We start from the raw sequence: 17,631 nt of genomic DNA on the forward strand, positions 1-17,631 counted from the left end.
AGTCAGTGAGAATGAGACAGATTAGACAGCAGGCCTTTCAAACCCACAAGCAAGATGAAGTACCCTGAACTCTTCAATGGACACCAGAAGGCATGATAGTAATTTTCCTTTTGCTTATAGGTTCTACTGTCATGAGGTTTACGCCTGTATTTGTTTACACCAATTCTGCAAGGTAGAAGTCATTACCTCCACTTTATGGAGGAGGGAACTAAGGCTCAGACAGGTTGTGCTTTTGCTAATGACACACAGTGAGGACAAGCCATTGCTGGCTTGTCTGCCTGCCTCACTCCAAAGTCAGGCCTTTTGCAAGGCTATATACTGTTAATACCTTCAGGTGAACCGTGTGATACCGTGCCCAACACAAAAAGAGCTCCAGACCTCTGGGCTTTCAGAACAGTAATTAATCTTCTAACCCTCAGGGAACTCCCTGGGGCCAGGCCCACCTCCACCCCAATGGAAGGCTGCTGCTTCTCTTACTCGGTTAGTAAACCAAAGCGTCACAACCCGTTGTGTGTCTCACCAGGAAGAAGAGCTCAAACCTCCCTTCAACCCCACCCTTTCCAAGTAAGTAAAGGTTTCGCATCCATCCAGAAGGACTGGTGATTCTAGTCCAGAAACTCACAGATAGTACTACCCAGCTCCTTCTCAGACACTTCTTTATCAAAGTTTTATTAGCCTCAGCTCAAGGTACCTCCATCTGGGCCTCTCATTACAGAGCAAGGACAGTTCAGCCATTTGTAACACCACTCCCACCCAAAGAGGATTTTCAAGGACAGCAGCAGAAATGAGTTGCCTGAGAGCTATAAATCCACCTTGCCCCCTTTCCCGTCCTCCATGCATTTGCTCTCTCGACCCCGGTATTTTTTCACGGTCTGCAACTGGATTACTCCCATTCCTTAAATGCACCTCTGACATTCTCATCTTGAATGCTCATTTATTCACACTTCCCTTTGCCTGGAACTCATTCTCCCCTGGCCGAAATCTATCTTCTGCCTTGAACTCCAATTGCACATAATAGTCACCCTTCTTTTGGCACTGGTCACATTACATTCTTCATTACAATTACTCAAAAAAAAAATTCCTACTTATAAACTATGTGACTTCAAAGTCAAGTATTAAAGGTGTGTGTGTGTGTGTGTGTGTGTGTGTGTATATATATATATATATATATATATATATATAAGATTTTATTTGACAGAGATCACAAGCAGGCAGAGAGAGAGAAAGGGAAGCAGGCTCCCTGCTGAGCAGAGAGACCAATTTGGGGCTCGATCCCAGGACCCTGGGATCATGACCTGAGCCAAGACAGAAGCTTTAACCCACTGAGCCACCCAGGCGCCCCTATTTATTTATTTATTTATTTATTTTTTGTACAATACTCTGTGGGTAATTTCTTTTCCCCACCCCAAGAAGGTATAAGAAGGTATCCAGGCCTTAAATGTTCCCTAGTTTGAAGGCTTCTAAATTTCGGATTAAAAAATCAAGTTTCCAGCCCACATAGAAGACAGTGTCCAGAAATGGTTTTGAAAACCATGGGTTTAGTTGGGGAAACGATTCCAAAGAAAAAGGAATGCGGAGGCTTTGAATGGGGGAAGCACAAATCTGTGGAGGGAAAGAAAGGTTAGAGAAAGCACCAGGTTTCCGAGAGTTTATGGGAGTAGAGACCTAGGCTCATTTGCATATAGCACCCCGGGGAAGAGGAGACCGCTGTGGGAGACTACTCACTATATACCCCGGCCTTGAGAGGAGCGGTGAGGCTCTGCCCCTTTGAGCAAGTCTGGAATGATCCATTGTGAGGGGTCCAAAAGAGGCAGGGGGATTAATACTCATATCAGTAGGAGCCATGCTAGTGATATAACCATCACGGATTAAAGACCTGGCCTCGTCCTCACTTTTTTGCGCAAAAAATACTTAAGTCAGCAGAGAGCAGCAGTTTGTGCGAAGAGCTCAAATGCTTCGTCTTTTAAAACGACTTCTCGGACCAACAATGGCTAACCTTTTAGAGCCTACTATATTGGAAACCGTGGGATAGGACTTCTGGGGTTCCCTGCTTCGGTCGGGCGCCCTTTTCCTCGTTAGATTTCAGTCTCCGATCTAAACCTTCCCTCTTAGCTCAAGTCCCCCAATAGCCTTCAGTTTTACCGCTGACCCGTCCTTCCTCAACTTCTCCCTCCAAGCTTCCCTTCCCCATCTCCACCCCTCATCCCTGAGTCAGACTCTCCCTTAGTAGTCCCTCCTTCACCCCTAGTTTCCCCCGTGCCCTGTCTCTTCCTCTTCCCCGTTCAGGCAGTCTCTCCTCGCTTCCTGCCCAGACCGCCCTCCCGCGACCCACACTCTGGTTTATTTCCACACTTCAGTGACCCTCTTCTCCACCTCGCTTTACTCCCACCCGAACCCCATTGAGCACAGCCCCCCTTCCTCGTCCTAGCCGTTGGCGGGGGCGTGGCCCCGCGAGTAACAGGTCTCCCGCCCCACACTCCGCGGGCCCGCGCGCAGACAAAGACATTCCACAGCCCCCGCCCCTCCGCGCACTCGGCCAGAGAGGGAGGAGACACGTGTCCCGCTAGCGCCGAGTCACGTGGAAAAGAAAACGAACGAAGCCCGCGGCCACTCGCGCACGCGCACAAGACTCTGGCCCGGCGGGCTCGGAGGGAAAAGGGGAGCGGGTAGGCGACTTCTTCGGGCTCCGCGGCCGTGCGCAGGCGCCGTGGCCCGACTGGAGACTTTGTTCTCCACGGAGAGACCCAAGGGCGGTGCCGGTGGCTGGCTGCGCACGCGCGCCGCCTCATTTCCGGTGCTCTCTTTCGCTGGGTCGCTCGGGTCGGCTTCGGTCGCTGTCGCTCCCGCTCTCCCACCCCCGCCAACCGCCGCTTGGGCCTCTGCCGCTGCCGCGTCGCTTCCTCGATCCCTCGATCGCACATCCGCCCCAATGCAGCGCCGGGACGACCCCGCCGCGCGCATGAGCCGGTCCTCGGGCCGTAGCGGCTCCATGGACCCCTCCGGTGCCCACCCCTCGGTGCGTCAGGCGCCGTCTCGGCAGCCACCGCTGCCTCACCGGTCCCGGGGAGGCGGAGGGGGGTCCCGGGGGGGCGCCCGGGCCTCGCCCGCCACGCAGCCACCACCGCTGCTGCCGCCCTCGGCCACGGGTCCCGACGCGACAGTGGGCGGTCCAGCACCGACCCCGCTGCTGCCCCCCTCAGCCACTGCCTCCGTCAAGATGGAGCCGGAGAACAAGTACCTGCCCGAACTCATGGCCGAGAAGGACTCGCTCGACCCGTCCTTCACTCACGCCATGCAGCTACTGACGGCAGGTAAGCGGGCCTCCCGCGTCCCTCTGGGTCGCCTGGCCACCCGGGGGCATGGGCAGCAGTGGCTTTGTTCCGCCCGCTTCCCGCCCCCTCGGGGCCAAGGCAGTCGTGAACTCCCCTTCTCTCATTCTCATCCTGGAGATCCTGCATTCCAGACTCCCATCCCGGCCCTCGGTGCGAGGGAGAATTTCTAGGCTGCAGTGGAGGCCCGAAGGGGACTCGCGATCTCTTAGCGCAAAGATCTTGATGGATAGCGCTGCGCTCCCCGCCCCTTTGCCGACCCTTCCCCCTCCCACTTCTTGCAGCTGCCCTGCGCTCCGAGTGTTCAGATGCTTCCAGAAATGAACCTTTATCTCCCCCTACCCCCAAAGGGAAGGCTTTCTTCATTGCGGGTGGCGGTAGACGCCTCTACTGAGGGTGTAGGGGGTGAAGACAGCCCGAGCCGGGGAGGGACTGTAGGAGGGAGGGCCGAGGTGAAATGGGGTGAGGCTGAGTGCCCTGTCCAGCGCACCGCGCTCGCTGGGGCTGAGTCGGGCTTAGCCGTAACAAGAGCTTAAGTTGCTCGGAGGCAGGAGCAACCTGTGGGAATCGGAGCTTGAGGTTTTCCGAATCAGATTTCCGACTTCAGCAGATAAAATGATAATTGCTATAGAGCTGGAAGGTTGGACCCCGTTATTTTACAAGGTGGTGGTCATCAGGTTAAAAATAATCCTAGAGACAGTGAAATGGGGTAGGAGGGTAAAGGGTGGTTTGCAAGACATTCCCTAAGATGGACAAAAACTGAGAGAAGTTGAAAGATGCTTGTGCACGAAAGGCTTGGTCTTGTTTTATTTCTTTTTGCTTCAGTAGTGAAATAGGAAAAGTAGTCTTTGTTCTCAGTCTGTAGACTAACGTTCCTTTCCTGCTCTGCACTGGCCAATCACCTATTCTCTCTGATTTCTCCCTAAAGGCATCTGTTTTGCCCTCACTTCTAGTTAAAACGTTGTTTTAATAAGTATTATGAGACCTGAATTTTATAAGTAAGTAAAAAGTTGCAGCCTTCAACTCTAAAAGAGTAGTCGGACTGATAAAATGGACAGAGCGTTATGAAAATACCATTTCCCTCCCCTTTGTTCTCTGTTTTCCTACATTGGTAAGGGGTCTTCACTTTTTAACCGGCAATAAACAAAGTTCGCTGTGGTCAAGAATAACAACATTTGGATAAACTGCTTACATTTTCAATTGCTCTTCTGTAACACAGTCAGATTGTTCGAAACATTGCTGTTCATTGTGTTCTTCTGGCAATCGTTTTGAAGACCAGGATGCCTTCCCCCCCCCCCCCCCTTCCATGTTGCCTTGCTTATAGCAAACACCAGGTGTTTGAACCTGAAAGCAAGTACATGCAGACTTAGGAGTGGCAGGCTGAATGCTAAAGGTTGACTTGGTAGTCTGATTTTTATTTCCTCTAGTCTTTAAGCAGTCCAGGTTAAATGAGTAAGAATAACAAACTTTAGAACTTAAAGAGGTGTTGACTTAGGTTTGAAATTCTGACCCTTAATTAGTTACCTACTCTTAGGAAGTTTTCTGAACCTCAGTAACCTTATCTGGAAAGTGGGATGGTGAATTGAGAAAATTAAATGTCATGTAGAAGTACTAACACTGTTCCTTTGGCCATAATCAGATAACTTATCACCCATTTTATTCTAGTTGTAAATCCATGGTACTGAATAAGGTATGAAAACTTGGTGTTTTGGGGATGCCTGAGTGGCTCAGTCAGTTAAGCATCCCCCTTTGCCTCAGGTCTCGATCCCAGGGTCCTGAGATCAAGTCCAGCATCTGGCTCCTTGCTCAGCTGGGAGCCTGCTTCTGCCTCTGCCTACCTCTTGTCCTTGCGTGCGCTCTCTCTCTGACAAATAAAATCTTTAAAAAAAGAAAAAGAAAGAAAACAAAGTATTTTTTTTTCCTTTCTGACCACACCAAGTGCCTAGTACAGTGTCTTTCAAGAAAAGATGGTTTCTTAGAATAATCAAAAACTGTTGATTCTTAAAAGTTACTTAGAAGGGGCCTCTGGCTGGCCCAGTCGGTAGAACGCGACTCTTGATCTTGGGGTTGTAAGTTGGAGCCCATATTGGGTGTAGAGATTACTGAAAAATAAAAATCTTTGTTAAAAAGTTACTTGGGGGGGGGCGCCTGGTTGGCTCAGTGGATTAAAGCCTTTGCCTTTGGCTCAGGTCATGATCCCAAGGTCCTGGGATCAAGCCCCCATCGGGCTCTCTGCTCAGCGCGAAGCCTGCTTCCTCCTCTCTCTCTGCCTGCTTGTGATCTCCATCTGTCAAATAAATAAATAAAAATCTTAAAAAAAAAAAAAGTTACTTAGGGACACCTGGGTGGCTCAGTGGGTTAAGCCTCTGCCTTCAGTTCAGGTCATGATCTCAGGGTCCTGGGATCAAGCCCCGCATTGGACTCTCTGCTCAGCAGGGAGCCTGCTTTCCCTCTCTCTCTGCCTGCCTCTCTGCTTACTTGTGATCTCTGTCTGTCAAATGAATAAATAAAATCTTTGGGGGGGAAAAGTTACTTAAAATTTTCACTCTACTCTTACTGCTAAAATTCTGTTACAAGAGAGTGCTATTTAATATTTCTTAACTTGGGCTCTTTGGTGTTTATTGTTGTGCTTGGTTTTTTTAATAAAATCAAATTTGAATTGGAGAATTAGGGCTGAAGTAATGTTAGCTCATTGAGAAAACAGACTTGGGGTATATGGATGCTTCCTAGTGTGGTTAAGTTTGATATATATTGGACCTGGCTCTTAATGTATTTTTTAATGATCTGGAAAAGGGGTTGTAGTGAAGTCAACCCACTGTGAGGAAGTAAGACCATGAGAAGACAGAATAATAGTATTTAAACTCTGATAAAGAGGTGCCTGGGTGCCTTAGTCAGTTATGCACCTGCCTTCAGCTCAGGTCATGATTCTGGGATTCTGGGATCCAGCCCTGTATTGGGCTGCCTGTTCAGTGAACAGATAATCTGCTCCTCCCTCTCCCTCTGTCCCTCCCCTCAGCTCATGCTCTCTCTATGTCTAGCTCTCCTTTCTCTCTCTCTCAAATAAATAAATAAAGTCTTTAAAAAAAAAAAAAACCCTCTGGTAGGGATATGTGTAAGAAAAATAAGTGTTCTTAATTGTGCCAGGCACTAGTCTGGGCACTTTAAGTCAAATATTTAGTCTTTGTGACAATATTATGAAGTTACTTTTTTTTTTTTTTTTTAAGATTTTATCTATTTGACAGCACACAAACGGGGAGCGGCGGGGAGAGGGAGCAGCCGGCTCCCTGCAGAGCAGGGAGCCCAATGTTGGGACTCAATCCCAGGACCCTGGGATCATGACCTGAGCTGAAGGCAGACGCTTAAGTGATTGAGCCACTGAAGCACCCCTGTGAGGAAGTTACTCTTATCCTCATTTTTACAGATGAGGAAATCAAGGCACCCAGAAATTAAATAATTTGCCTACAGTAACAAAATTAGTAAACAGCATAACTAGGATTTAAAGCGTGCCTGAATCTGGATCCATACACTTAAGCTTCCCCATCTACCCCACCTCCTACAATATACAGTACCTGCAACAAATTGTACTTCAGAAATATTTTATAGGGGCACCTGGGTGGCCCAGTGGGTTAGAGCCTCTGCCTTTGGCTCAGGTCATGATCCTAGGGTCCTGGGATTGAGCCCCGCATCGGGCTCTCTGCTCGGCTTCCTCCTCTCTCTCTCTCTGCCAGCCTCTCTGCCTACTTGTGGTCTCTGTCTGTCAAATTAATAAATACAATCTTAAAAAAAATATTTTGTACTACTTAGACAAAATGCTACCATTTATTTGAGCGCATTGGAGTGTTAGCTAACAGGTTAGTAAAGATAATAAGGCCAGAAGAAGAAGAAGGAAAGCCAGAGAGCAGAGCCTAGCTCTTGCAACTGACTCTCCTCAGGTACCTCTGCTCATTTCCAAAAAGAAGCCTCAAGACCCAGACTGCTCTTTCTTCAGCAGCCACATACCCCTTCATGCCCCTTTCCCAACCTTGCTTTATTTTCTTTGAAGATTTTATTTTATTTTATTTTATTTTTTTAAAGATTTTATTTATTAATTTGACAGAGAGAAATCACAAGTAGACGGAGAGGCAGCCAGAGAGAGAGAGAGAGAGAGAGGGAAGCAGGCTCCCCGCTGTGCAGAGAGCCCGATGCGGGACTCGATCCCAGGACCCTGAGATCATGACCCGAGCCGAAGGCAGCGGCTTAACCCACTGAGCCACCCAGGCGCCCCTGAAGATTTTATTTTTGAGTAATCTCTCTTCCCAATGTGGTGCTCAGACTTAGAAACCGTGAGATCAGGAGTCGTATGCTTTACTGACTGAGCGCCTCAGCTGCCCCCCCCACTTTATTTTGCACTTAATGAGCATTTGATGTACTATACATATTGTAGTTATGTGTGTATTTGTTAACCGCTCCTCCTTCAACAGCTAGAATGTCAGCTCTACCAGGGCAGGGATCTTTTGTCTGCTTTGTTCACTGCTCTATCTCCTATTCCTTGAAGCATGCTGCACAGAATGGACTCTTGCTAAATATTTGATGAACGAATATTCATCTTCATTGCATGATGGAAAAACAACACAGTTCTGAAAGATTTACATTTTGAATATAGAGTTCTGTGTTAGCCAAATTGATACTCAGCTGTGATGACAATTAAATGCATTCGCAGATGTGCAAGGACTCAGTCTACCCATACTTGTTTTCTAAAACAAAAATAATTTATCTTGTGTTACTTATTTGTGTAATAAACATACAGTGTTTGTATGTATATATATCACTGTTCTTTTTTTACTTTGTACAATTAGGGAAATATAAATTTGTGTAAATGACTCAGGAGTAAGTAAACATTTTGTATACATTAACAATTCCCATAAGATCTTGAAAATAGGGACGCCTGGGTGGCTCAGTTGGTTGGATGACTGCCTTCGGCTCAGGTCATGATCCCGGAGTCCCGGGATCGAGTCCCGCATCGGGCTCCCAGCTCCATGGGGAGTCTGCTTCTCCCTCTGACCTTCTCCTCGCTCATGCTCTCTCTCTCTCAAATAAATAAATAAAATCCTTAAAAAAAAAAAAAAAAAAGATCTTGAAAATATACTTAGAAACCTGTCTTTCAAAAGCAGTCATTGGGTATTAAAGACAGTCTGTTGAAACTTCAAGATACTTAAGTCCTTTTTTTGATGCACAATATGTTAGAGAAATATCTATTTCATTTCATTTATAGGGGCTAGCAAAATCTATTAAAATCAGAAAGTGGAATTAGTTGCAAAGAATTCTAGACCAAATATAAGTATAAATAGTAGGATAGATAGGCAGAGGTTATCACTATTTCAGCAGTGTTGTTGTTTACATAAGAAAGTCATCAGAGTTGCAGCTGATTACAAAATAAAGATGTACAAATCAGTACGTGTCTGATACATGAGCAGTAGCCAATTAGAAAAGAAATAAGGGGTACCTGGGTAGCTCAGTGGTTAGGTGTCTGCCTTCGGCTCGGGTCATGATCCTAGGGGTCCTGGGATCGATCCCCATATCAGGCTCCCTGCTCAGCGGGAAACCTGCTTCTCCCTCTCCCACTCCCCCTGCTTGTGTTCCCTCTCTTGCTGTCTCTCTTTCTCTGTCAGATAAATAAATAAAATCTTTAAGGAAAAAAAAAAAGAATTGACAAAATCTCATTTTTAGAATAGTATCCAAAAAATTATAAATTAAAAAGTAGTATCAGTTGCCTTGGGATGAGCAATAAAAATCAGTTCAAAATGTGTATGAATAATCATAAACAATAACATTAAATAATATTTAACCTTTGTGTAGAGCATGTAACATGTGCCATGAGGTATGCCACTTATTCGGTCTTCTTGGTCATTCCATGATGAAGAATTTTTATCTCAGTATTACAGATGAGGAATATTGTGATCACATATTGTCAACTTAAAATTTTACTAAAGGTGATCAAGGAAGATCTGAACGAGAAGAGAAATATGCCATGTCCTGGGGAAGTTGTGGGGTAGGGGGAGGGAGATGGGGTGGTATGGGGGCTAACAATGTTAAGACAATAGGACTTGTAACATGCTGACTTTTTGCATTTCCCAAACTGATTTCAACAGGATTTATTTATTTATTTATCCATTTATTTATTTATTTTTGAGAGATGTATTTATCTTAGTGCACAAGTGGGAGGGGCAGACAGAGGGAGAAAGAATCTCAAGCAGACTCCTCCCTGAGCACAGAGCTGGTCTTGTGGATCGATCACATGACCCAGCTACAACCTGAGCCAAAATCAAGAGCCAGACACTCAGCGACCGCACCACCTAGGTGCTCCCAATTGGGTTTATTTTTTTCAACCTGACGTTAAATATAAAGTAGCTGAAAGAGAAAATGAAGATAAATGAGAAAAAAATTTTTGGAGACCGGAAAGTAATGAAAATCTGCAGTACTAACAGAAATTCAGTCAAACAAAACTTCGGGTTTGAGAGGATGAGAATTAGAAGGAACTCAAACATTGCTGGTGGAAGTGTGTATTGATACAACCACTCTGGATAACAGCTTAACATTTCATCTGAAAGTTAACTTCCAAATTTCTTAAAATTCAGCAACATTCCTAGGAATATGCCCAAAGAAACTTTGGTACGTGAATGCCTCATTCATAAAATGGTGCACCTTATTCACAAAATGGTGCAACTTGTTTCACCATTGACTGGAGACTGTGAGCTTTTCAAAATGAAATATTTCTATAGCTGTGAAAATGAGAACTTACAGCTACATGCAACAACATAGAAAATCTTGGAAATCTACTATTACTCAGAAAAGCAAGTCCCATAAGGCTAGATACATACGGTACAATACTATTTTTATAGAACATAATACTAGTGAGATTAAGAAAATATTGTTAGCGTACATTTTTCTCTGATAAAGCAACTTTTTACAAAACTAAACATATGTTTACCATACGATTCAGCAATTATACTCTTGGGCATGTATCCCAGAAAAACTAAAACTTAGTCTCACACAAACCTGTGCATGAATGTTCTCAGCAACTTTATTCATAATAGCCCCAAACTGAACACAAACCATGCACCTCCCATAGGTGAATAAACTGGTACATTCATACCATGGAATATTATTTAGCAGTAAAAAGAAATGGTAAATGCAGCAACTTGGATGGCTCTCAAGAGAATTATGCTGAGTAGAAAGAGCCAGTCTCTAAAGGAAACATGTATAATTCCATTAATTTAACATACTTGAAAATACAAAATAATGGAGATGGAGAATAGATAAGTGGTTGCCAGGGATGAGGAACAGCTGGAGTGACCGTGGCTATAAAAGGGTTAGCATGAGGAATCCCGGTAACAGAACTGTTGTGCAGTTCTTGACTGTGGTGGTGCTTGCATGACATTAAACCACATAGAACAAAACATGCACACATAAGTCAGTATAAAACTGATGAAATCTGAATAAAGCCAGTACGCTGTATTAATGTTAATTTTCTGGTTATGATACTATATTATATATGTGCAAAGTGTTAATCATGGAGAAAAGTGGGTGAAGGGTATGTGAAATCTTTTATTTCTGACAACTACATATAAATCTACAGTTATCTTTTAAAAAGGGGGGGTGCCTGGGTGTCTCAGTTGGTTACGCATCTGCCTTCGGGTCAGGTCATGATCTTGGGGTCTTGGAATTGAGCCCCACTGCAGGTTCCCTGCTCAGTGGCGAGTCTGTTCCTCTCCTTCTGCCCCTTTCCTCACTTGTACACCTCTTGCTCTCTCACAAATAAATAAAATCTTAAAAAGCTCTAAACTCTAAATTGTATCATGAGAAAGAGATGCAGAAGACCATGGTCAATTTATCATAACAGGTTTTGCCACTATCTTGGAATGTGAAAATTGAGCCCTTTACAGGACTCTACTCAGACTTTGGGGGATTTTTATGAACCAATACCTATCTTCTGTCCACATTGTCTGGGAAATAATTCTGTTGGTATCTTTTCTTAGGGAAAAGATGCCTCTGCCTTCTTAGCTCCTTAGGGAGCTAATTTGCTGCTTTCATCACATTTTCTTTTTTTTTTTTTTTAAGATTTTATTTATTTGACAGAGAGAGATCATAAGTAGGCAGAGAGGCAGGCAGAGAGAGAGAGAGGAGGAAGCAGGCTCCCTGCTGAGCAGAGAGCCCGATGCGGGACTCGATCCCAGGACCCTGAGATCACGACCTGAGCCGAAGGCAGCAGCTTAACCCACTCAGCCACCCAGGCGCCCTCATCACATTTTCAAAGGGGTCCATGACTTTAAAAAAGATTAAGAGGGGCACCTGGGTGGCTCAGTGGGTTAAAGCCTCTGCCTTCGGCTCAGGTCATAATCCCAGGGTCCTGGGATCGAGCCTCGAGTCGGGCTCTCTGCTCGGCGGGGAGCCTGCTTCCTCCTTCTCTCTCTCTGCCTGCCTCTCAGCCTGCTTGTGATCTCTGCCTGTCAAATAAATAAATAAAATCTTTAAAAAAAAAAAAAGATTAAGAAATGATCGGTCTGTGCTCTTGCTTAAAACAGTTAAGTAATTTGATAAATAAAAAGATTGGAGCTTTTTTATAGAAACATAGTAAATTTACTGGTCTTGTGGTTCCATAAGGTGGGTACCAACAGAAAAGATATAGGGCAGAGAATTACAAATTTGGGGATGATAAAGTCATATGTAGTCATAGGGCAGAGAATTATAAACTTGGGAGTGATTAAAGTCACAAATCATTGAGGGTGTTAATGGTACGCTTCTTTCATTCAGTAAACATTTGTAGATGCCTGTTGTGTATGAGACATTATACTAAAAATGGCAGGTACCCGGTTTTTGATGGAAGGGGTCCAGAAATTATTAACAAGGGAGGAAGTAATGTGGTTAGAAGTATGAACCAAGTGCATTGAGAGTCAAGAGGAGGGTATGACCCCTGACCTTGCAGAGCAGAGATCCTCTGAATCTTGCCCTCTTAAAAACACTCTCTGGATATCTTAGAAAATCTTGACCATTTTCTTGATGCTTATGCAGCCCTTATCGAATGTTTAGTTAAGAAATGTACATGGTAGGACGCCTGGGTGGCTCAGTTGGTTAAGCATTGCCTTCGGCTCAGGTCATGATCCCAGCATCCTGGGATAGAGTCCCACATCTGGCTCCTTGCTCAGCAGGGAGCCTGCTTCTCCCTCTGCCTCTGCCTGCCATTTTGTCTGCCTGTGTTCGCTCTCTCTCTGATGAATAAATGAAATCTTAAAAAAAAAAAAGAAATGTACATGGTAATCTGTTTTTAGTTAAGCCAATCCAGTTGATAAAGTTTGTATATAATTTTCCCTGACTTTTCTAATATTATCATTTTTGTATTTATTAATTTTTTTTATCCTCTTTTTTAAAAGTAAGAAGGGAAGACTAGAGAGGTTTAATTACTTGCTCAAGGTCACATACCAAGCATGTAGCAGAACTGGGAATCAAACACAGTTCTGTCCAGGTTCAAAACTCATGCTCTTTCCTCTAAGATATGCATTTAAGAAGCAATACTTGGTAGCTCTTTCTGCCCACAGGTCCTGTCCCTGTGCTTTAATAAAACCATTTTTTGCACCAAAAAAGAAAAAGAAACCTCATCCTTTAGAGCTTACAATCTGATAGTGGTAAGACCTACCAAAAATGGAACAGTTAAATTATAGGAAAAGATAGATTAAAAGAAATGCCACAGTATTAGTTGAATTTACTCTGACTGATGGAAGGAGTGACCTCAGTTTAAGTACCTGCTGTGTCACTAACTAGTTTTGTGATCTTGGGCAAGTTATATAACTTTTCTAAGCCCAGGTTTTTGCACTTGTTAAATAGGGGTAGTCCTGGTTATAAAGACAAGATGAAACAATACAAAATTCCTGATGCATAGAGACACTGGATGAAATACGGTTTTTGTAAGTGTCTGGCTAGAAAACAAATGGATCACCTCTCTGTGTTGTTTACACTTTAGCTTTTCTTTCTTGACTCTTGGGACACCCAAGGTCTCTAGAGGCCTAAGCAAAGATCACTTAAAGGAGTTAGTTTCAAAAAAGATGTTTAGAAATTACTTTGGCCTGAGGGTTAAACCATTTTTAGGAAGCTTCTCAGGTTTTTTTCTTCCCACTACAACCTACTTCAAGCTCTCCAAGAAAAGTGAGGCCAAGGAGAGAAATAGAGAACTAAAGAAGAAAAGAAAAACAAGATCAGGCTACTGAACATCTGAAGTACCCAGAGTGCTTTCATGTACTTCAACCACATGACAGTGTCTGGGGCTATAAACTGTACCCGAAATTTTACAAAATCAACTCTTGCTTAAATAAAGTGCCCCCCGCCTTGAGAATCTCTTCACTAGAGGCAGTAATTAAAGAATGAGGTTTGAAGTTAGAGAAAGCCTGGGTTTTGATCCTTATTCTAGTACTTGAACAGTTTTGTGAGTTTGTTTGCTCATTTGTAAAATGGGGATAGTTCCGGCTATTTGACTGAGTTATTTTGTAGGATAAATGAAGTAATATTTGTACAGTATTTGATACATAGTAGACATTGAATGAATATTCAGTCCTTTCCCTTCCAAACATGGAAGATGAGCCCTCTTGAAGACTTACTGTTGCCTCTTTGTGTTTTGCTTTCTAGGCTAAACTCTCCTGATTCTTTTATCTTTTCAATGCTCAGTTTTATTTAATCAGCCTTCTGGGACTTCTCTAAAAATGCTTTAATATCCTTTTAAAACTGTGAGGTAAACTGGCCAAAGGGATTCCAATGAAGATATGATTAGTGCAAAATATAACGGAAAGATCCATGTTATAGAAAGAAAGGTCTTGAGTAAGCATCTGCCTTCAGCTCAGGTCATGATCCCAGGGTCCTGGGATGGAGTCCCGCATTGGGCTCCCTGCTCAGTGGGGAGCCTGCTTCTCCCCCTGCCTGCCTCTCCTCTCCCTCTGCTTATGCATGTTCTCTCTCTCTGTCTCTGACAAATGAATTTTTAAAAATCTTGAAAGAAAGAAAAGAGAAGCGAAGCAGGCCTGCCTTTAATTTACTGGATGCCATTACATTGCATAAAGACAAACCTTTCTCTTGAGTTCAGTTTTTGTAGCTCTCCTTCCTGTAGGAGTACAACAGATTAACAGGCTTTGAGTCTTACCTTCTTGCACTGGCCAAGTAAAGTTTCTGGAAAGTGCTATAAAATATAGCTGAAAGGCCTAACTAGATGGTAGCAATTAGGACACACAGAGAGACATTTAAAATGAAGCATGTAGGGGACACCTGGGTGGCTCAGTTGGTTAAGCGGCTGCCTTCGGCTCAGGTCATGATCCCGGCGTCCTGGGATCGAGTCCCACATCCGGCTCCTTGCTCGGCAGGGAGCCTGCTTCTCCCTCTGCCTCTGCCTGCCATTCTGTCTGCCTGTGCTCACTCTCTCCCCCTCTCTCTCTCTGATAAATAAATAAAATCTTTAAAAAAAAAAAAAAATGAAGCATGTAATTTGTTCCACATTTTTAGAAGCTCTTTGGTGATGTTTTCAGATCACAAATGTGGCATCTTTGTTCCTAGGATTTTTGAGGATTGAGTAACCAGTTTTTCAGCCTGGAAACTCAAGAAGAGATGTATTCAGAGATGGTAGGCTCAAAACCAGTGACTAGAAAAAGCTAAAATTAGCAGTAAGTGGGAGGGCAGAATAGGGGTCAGGATATACCACCAGTAAAACAGCAAACAAATAGGGTGTTGAATGAAGGGTTTAGTCTGTTAATTTTTTTTTAAAGATTTTATTTATTTGACACAGAGACACAGTAATAGAGGGAACACAAGCAGGGGGAGTGGGAGAGGGAGAAGCAGGCCTCCCGCCGAGCAGGAAGCTGGGTGTGGGGCTAATCCTAGGACCCTGAGACCACGACCTGAGCTGAAGGCAGGCACCCAACCGACTGAGCCACCCAGGTGCCCCTAGTCTGTTAATTTTAAGGTCAAATTTGTTCTGTCTTTCAAACAATGAAACATAGGAGTATGAAGAACACACCCCTCTACAGTTCTTCTCATAGGAGTAAAGGTTTAGTTAAGGATATTTACAATATTGGGCACCTGGGTGGCTCAGTTGTTAAGCATCTGCCTTTGGCTAAGGTTATGATATCAGGGTCCTGGGATCGAGTCCCACATCAGGCTCTCTGCTCATTGGGGAGCCTGCTTCCTCCTCTCTCTTTCTGCCTGCCTCTCTGCCTACTTGTGATCTCTCTCTGTCAAATAAATAAATAAATTCTTTAAAAAATTTTTAAAAAGAAAAGAATATTTACAATATTGGGAGGGAGCTGTGGCTCAGTCAGTTGGGTATCTGCCTTCGGCTTGGGTCATGGTCTCAGGATCTCCCTCTCTCCCTGCCCCCACTCCTTTTCTCTCTCTCTGTCTCTCTTTCTCTCTCAGATCAGTCAATAAAATATTTACAATATGGGTTTGGGCACCTGGGAGGCTCAGTTGTTAAGAATCTTTCTTCAGCTCAGGTCATGATCCCAGGATCAAGCCTGGCATCCAGCTCCCTGCTCAGCAGAGAGTCTGCTTCTTGCTCTCCCTCTGCTACACTCTATCTCTCTCTCTCTGTCAAATAAATCTTTGGAGGGAAAAAAAGGAACATTTACAATATAATTAGCAGTTTTAATTTTCAGAAAGCAAGGGACTGTGTGCTTTTGGGCATAAGCAGTTCAGTTAGCACACCATATTCTATAATATCTGAAATTAGGTGCCTTTTTTTTTTTTTAAAGATTTTATTTATTAGAGCATGGAAGTGGGGAGGGTCAAAGGGAGAAGCAGACTCCCCACTAGCAGGGAGCCTTATGCAGGACTCGATCGGGGACTCCAGCAGTCACCCAACCAATTGAGCCACCTAGGTGCCCCAAAATTAGGCTTTTTAATAAGCAGTTTGAAATTCTGAACTCTTATGAAGTCTGTCAGAATCAAAGTGACTTTCCGTCATCTCTATACTTCACAGCTGGACTTAGTCTAAACAGTTATTTTTAAAAACTGTTAGAGTGGGGCGCCTGGGTGGCTCAGTGGGTTAAAGCCTCTGCCCTCGGCTCAGGTCATGATCCCAGGGTCCTGGGATCGAGCCCCGCATTGGGCTGTCTGCTCCGCGGAGAGCCTGCTTCCTCCTCTCTCTCTCTCTCTGCCTGCCTCTCTGCCTACTTGTGATCTCTGTCTGTCAAATAAATAAATAAAGTCTTTAAAAAAAAAAAAAAACTGTTAGAGGTATGGGTTTGTACAATGTGTTTGAATAGATTTTTTTTTTTTTAATATTCTGTTTTTATGTAATCTCCACACCCAACATGGGTCTTGTACTCATCCCTGAAATCAAAAGTCACATGCTCTACCAACTGAGCCAGCCAGGTGCCCCTGAGGTAGTATCTCTCTATACCTTAAACCAGTGGCTTTCACACTTTGAAAGCCACTGGTTTAAGGTACGGAGAGATAATTACTTTATATCAGCATAACCTAGTAACTTGCTAGAAATGGAGATTCTTAACACAAATCCCAGACTGGAGTTGGGGCCCAGCAATCTAGTTGAACAAGCCCTCTAGGTGATTGTGATGCATACTGAAGTTTGAGAACCCTTACCTTAAAATTATAGAAGGTAGAGGGGTACCTGGTTGGCTCAGTTGGTTAGGTGTCCAGCTTTTGGTTACAGCTCAAGTCATGATCTCATGGTTGTGAGATCAAGCTCCTCCCTGAACTCCCTGATTAGCCAGGAGTCTGCTTGAGATTCTTTCCTTTTCCCTAATGCACCTCATCCCCCTGCCCCATGCTAGGGCACATGCACGCTGTCTCTCTCTCTTAAATAAAATCTTTTTTAAAATTAGAGGAGATAGAAACACAGTATGGGGATAGTATATAAGGAGAACGTTCTGTATTATTTAGACTGTTCCAATGACTTAAAGGAGTATAAATTTAGTTTTTTGACTCTTTACAGTGGACCATATAACATTTTAGTTGCTGTTCATTGCCTGTGCACACTGCCCCATCTCTGTTAGTACTCCTGTTGTAGCACCTAAGTGTACTTTGCTTTCATCTTCAGAGACTGGGAATGCAGTTTATAAATACAGTGAAGATGGGGATTATATTTGACTTGTTCTGCCGTATGTCCTGTATTGATAGGCTAGATGTCTGGCCCTTTGTAAGTCTCCCCTAGTGTTTAATGATCATACCTGTATCTCCCCCATCATCTACCTCTCCATAGGAAGCACTCAGATGCTTACAATAAATGAATGAATGAATGGAATTCCCTAATTATGGGAAATCTTTCTGTATA

The 17,631-nt window shown here is 44.0% G+C and overlaps 1 protein-coding gene across 2 annotated transcripts in view; it reads left to right on the forward strand.

Moving 5' to 3' along the window:
- The first annotated feature begins 2,644 nt into the window (after positions 1-2,644).
- The window catches only part of KHDRBS1 (KH RNA binding domain containing, signal transduction associated 1), a 42,134-nt gene continuing 27,147 nt past the window's right edge, over positions 2,645-17,631 (forward strand). For both annotated transcript variants that reach the window (XR_009345041.1, XM_059135517.1), the window contains exon 1: positions 2,645-3,311. Coding sequence is in view for 1 of the 2 variants with exons in the window: in XM_059135517.1 (XP_058991500.1) it covers positions 2,930-3,311 (382 nt within the window). In the remaining variant the exon portion in view is untranslated. The remainder of the gene's footprint in view (positions 3,312-17,631) is intronic.

Source organism: Mustela lutreola, chromosome 10 (assembly GCF_030435805.1).
Source record: "Mustela lutreola isolate mMusLut2 chromosome 10, mMusLut2.pri, whole genome shotgun sequence".
NCBI classification, from domain to species: Eukaryota; Metazoa; Chordata; class Mammalia; order Carnivora; family Mustelidae; genus Mustela; species Mustela lutreola.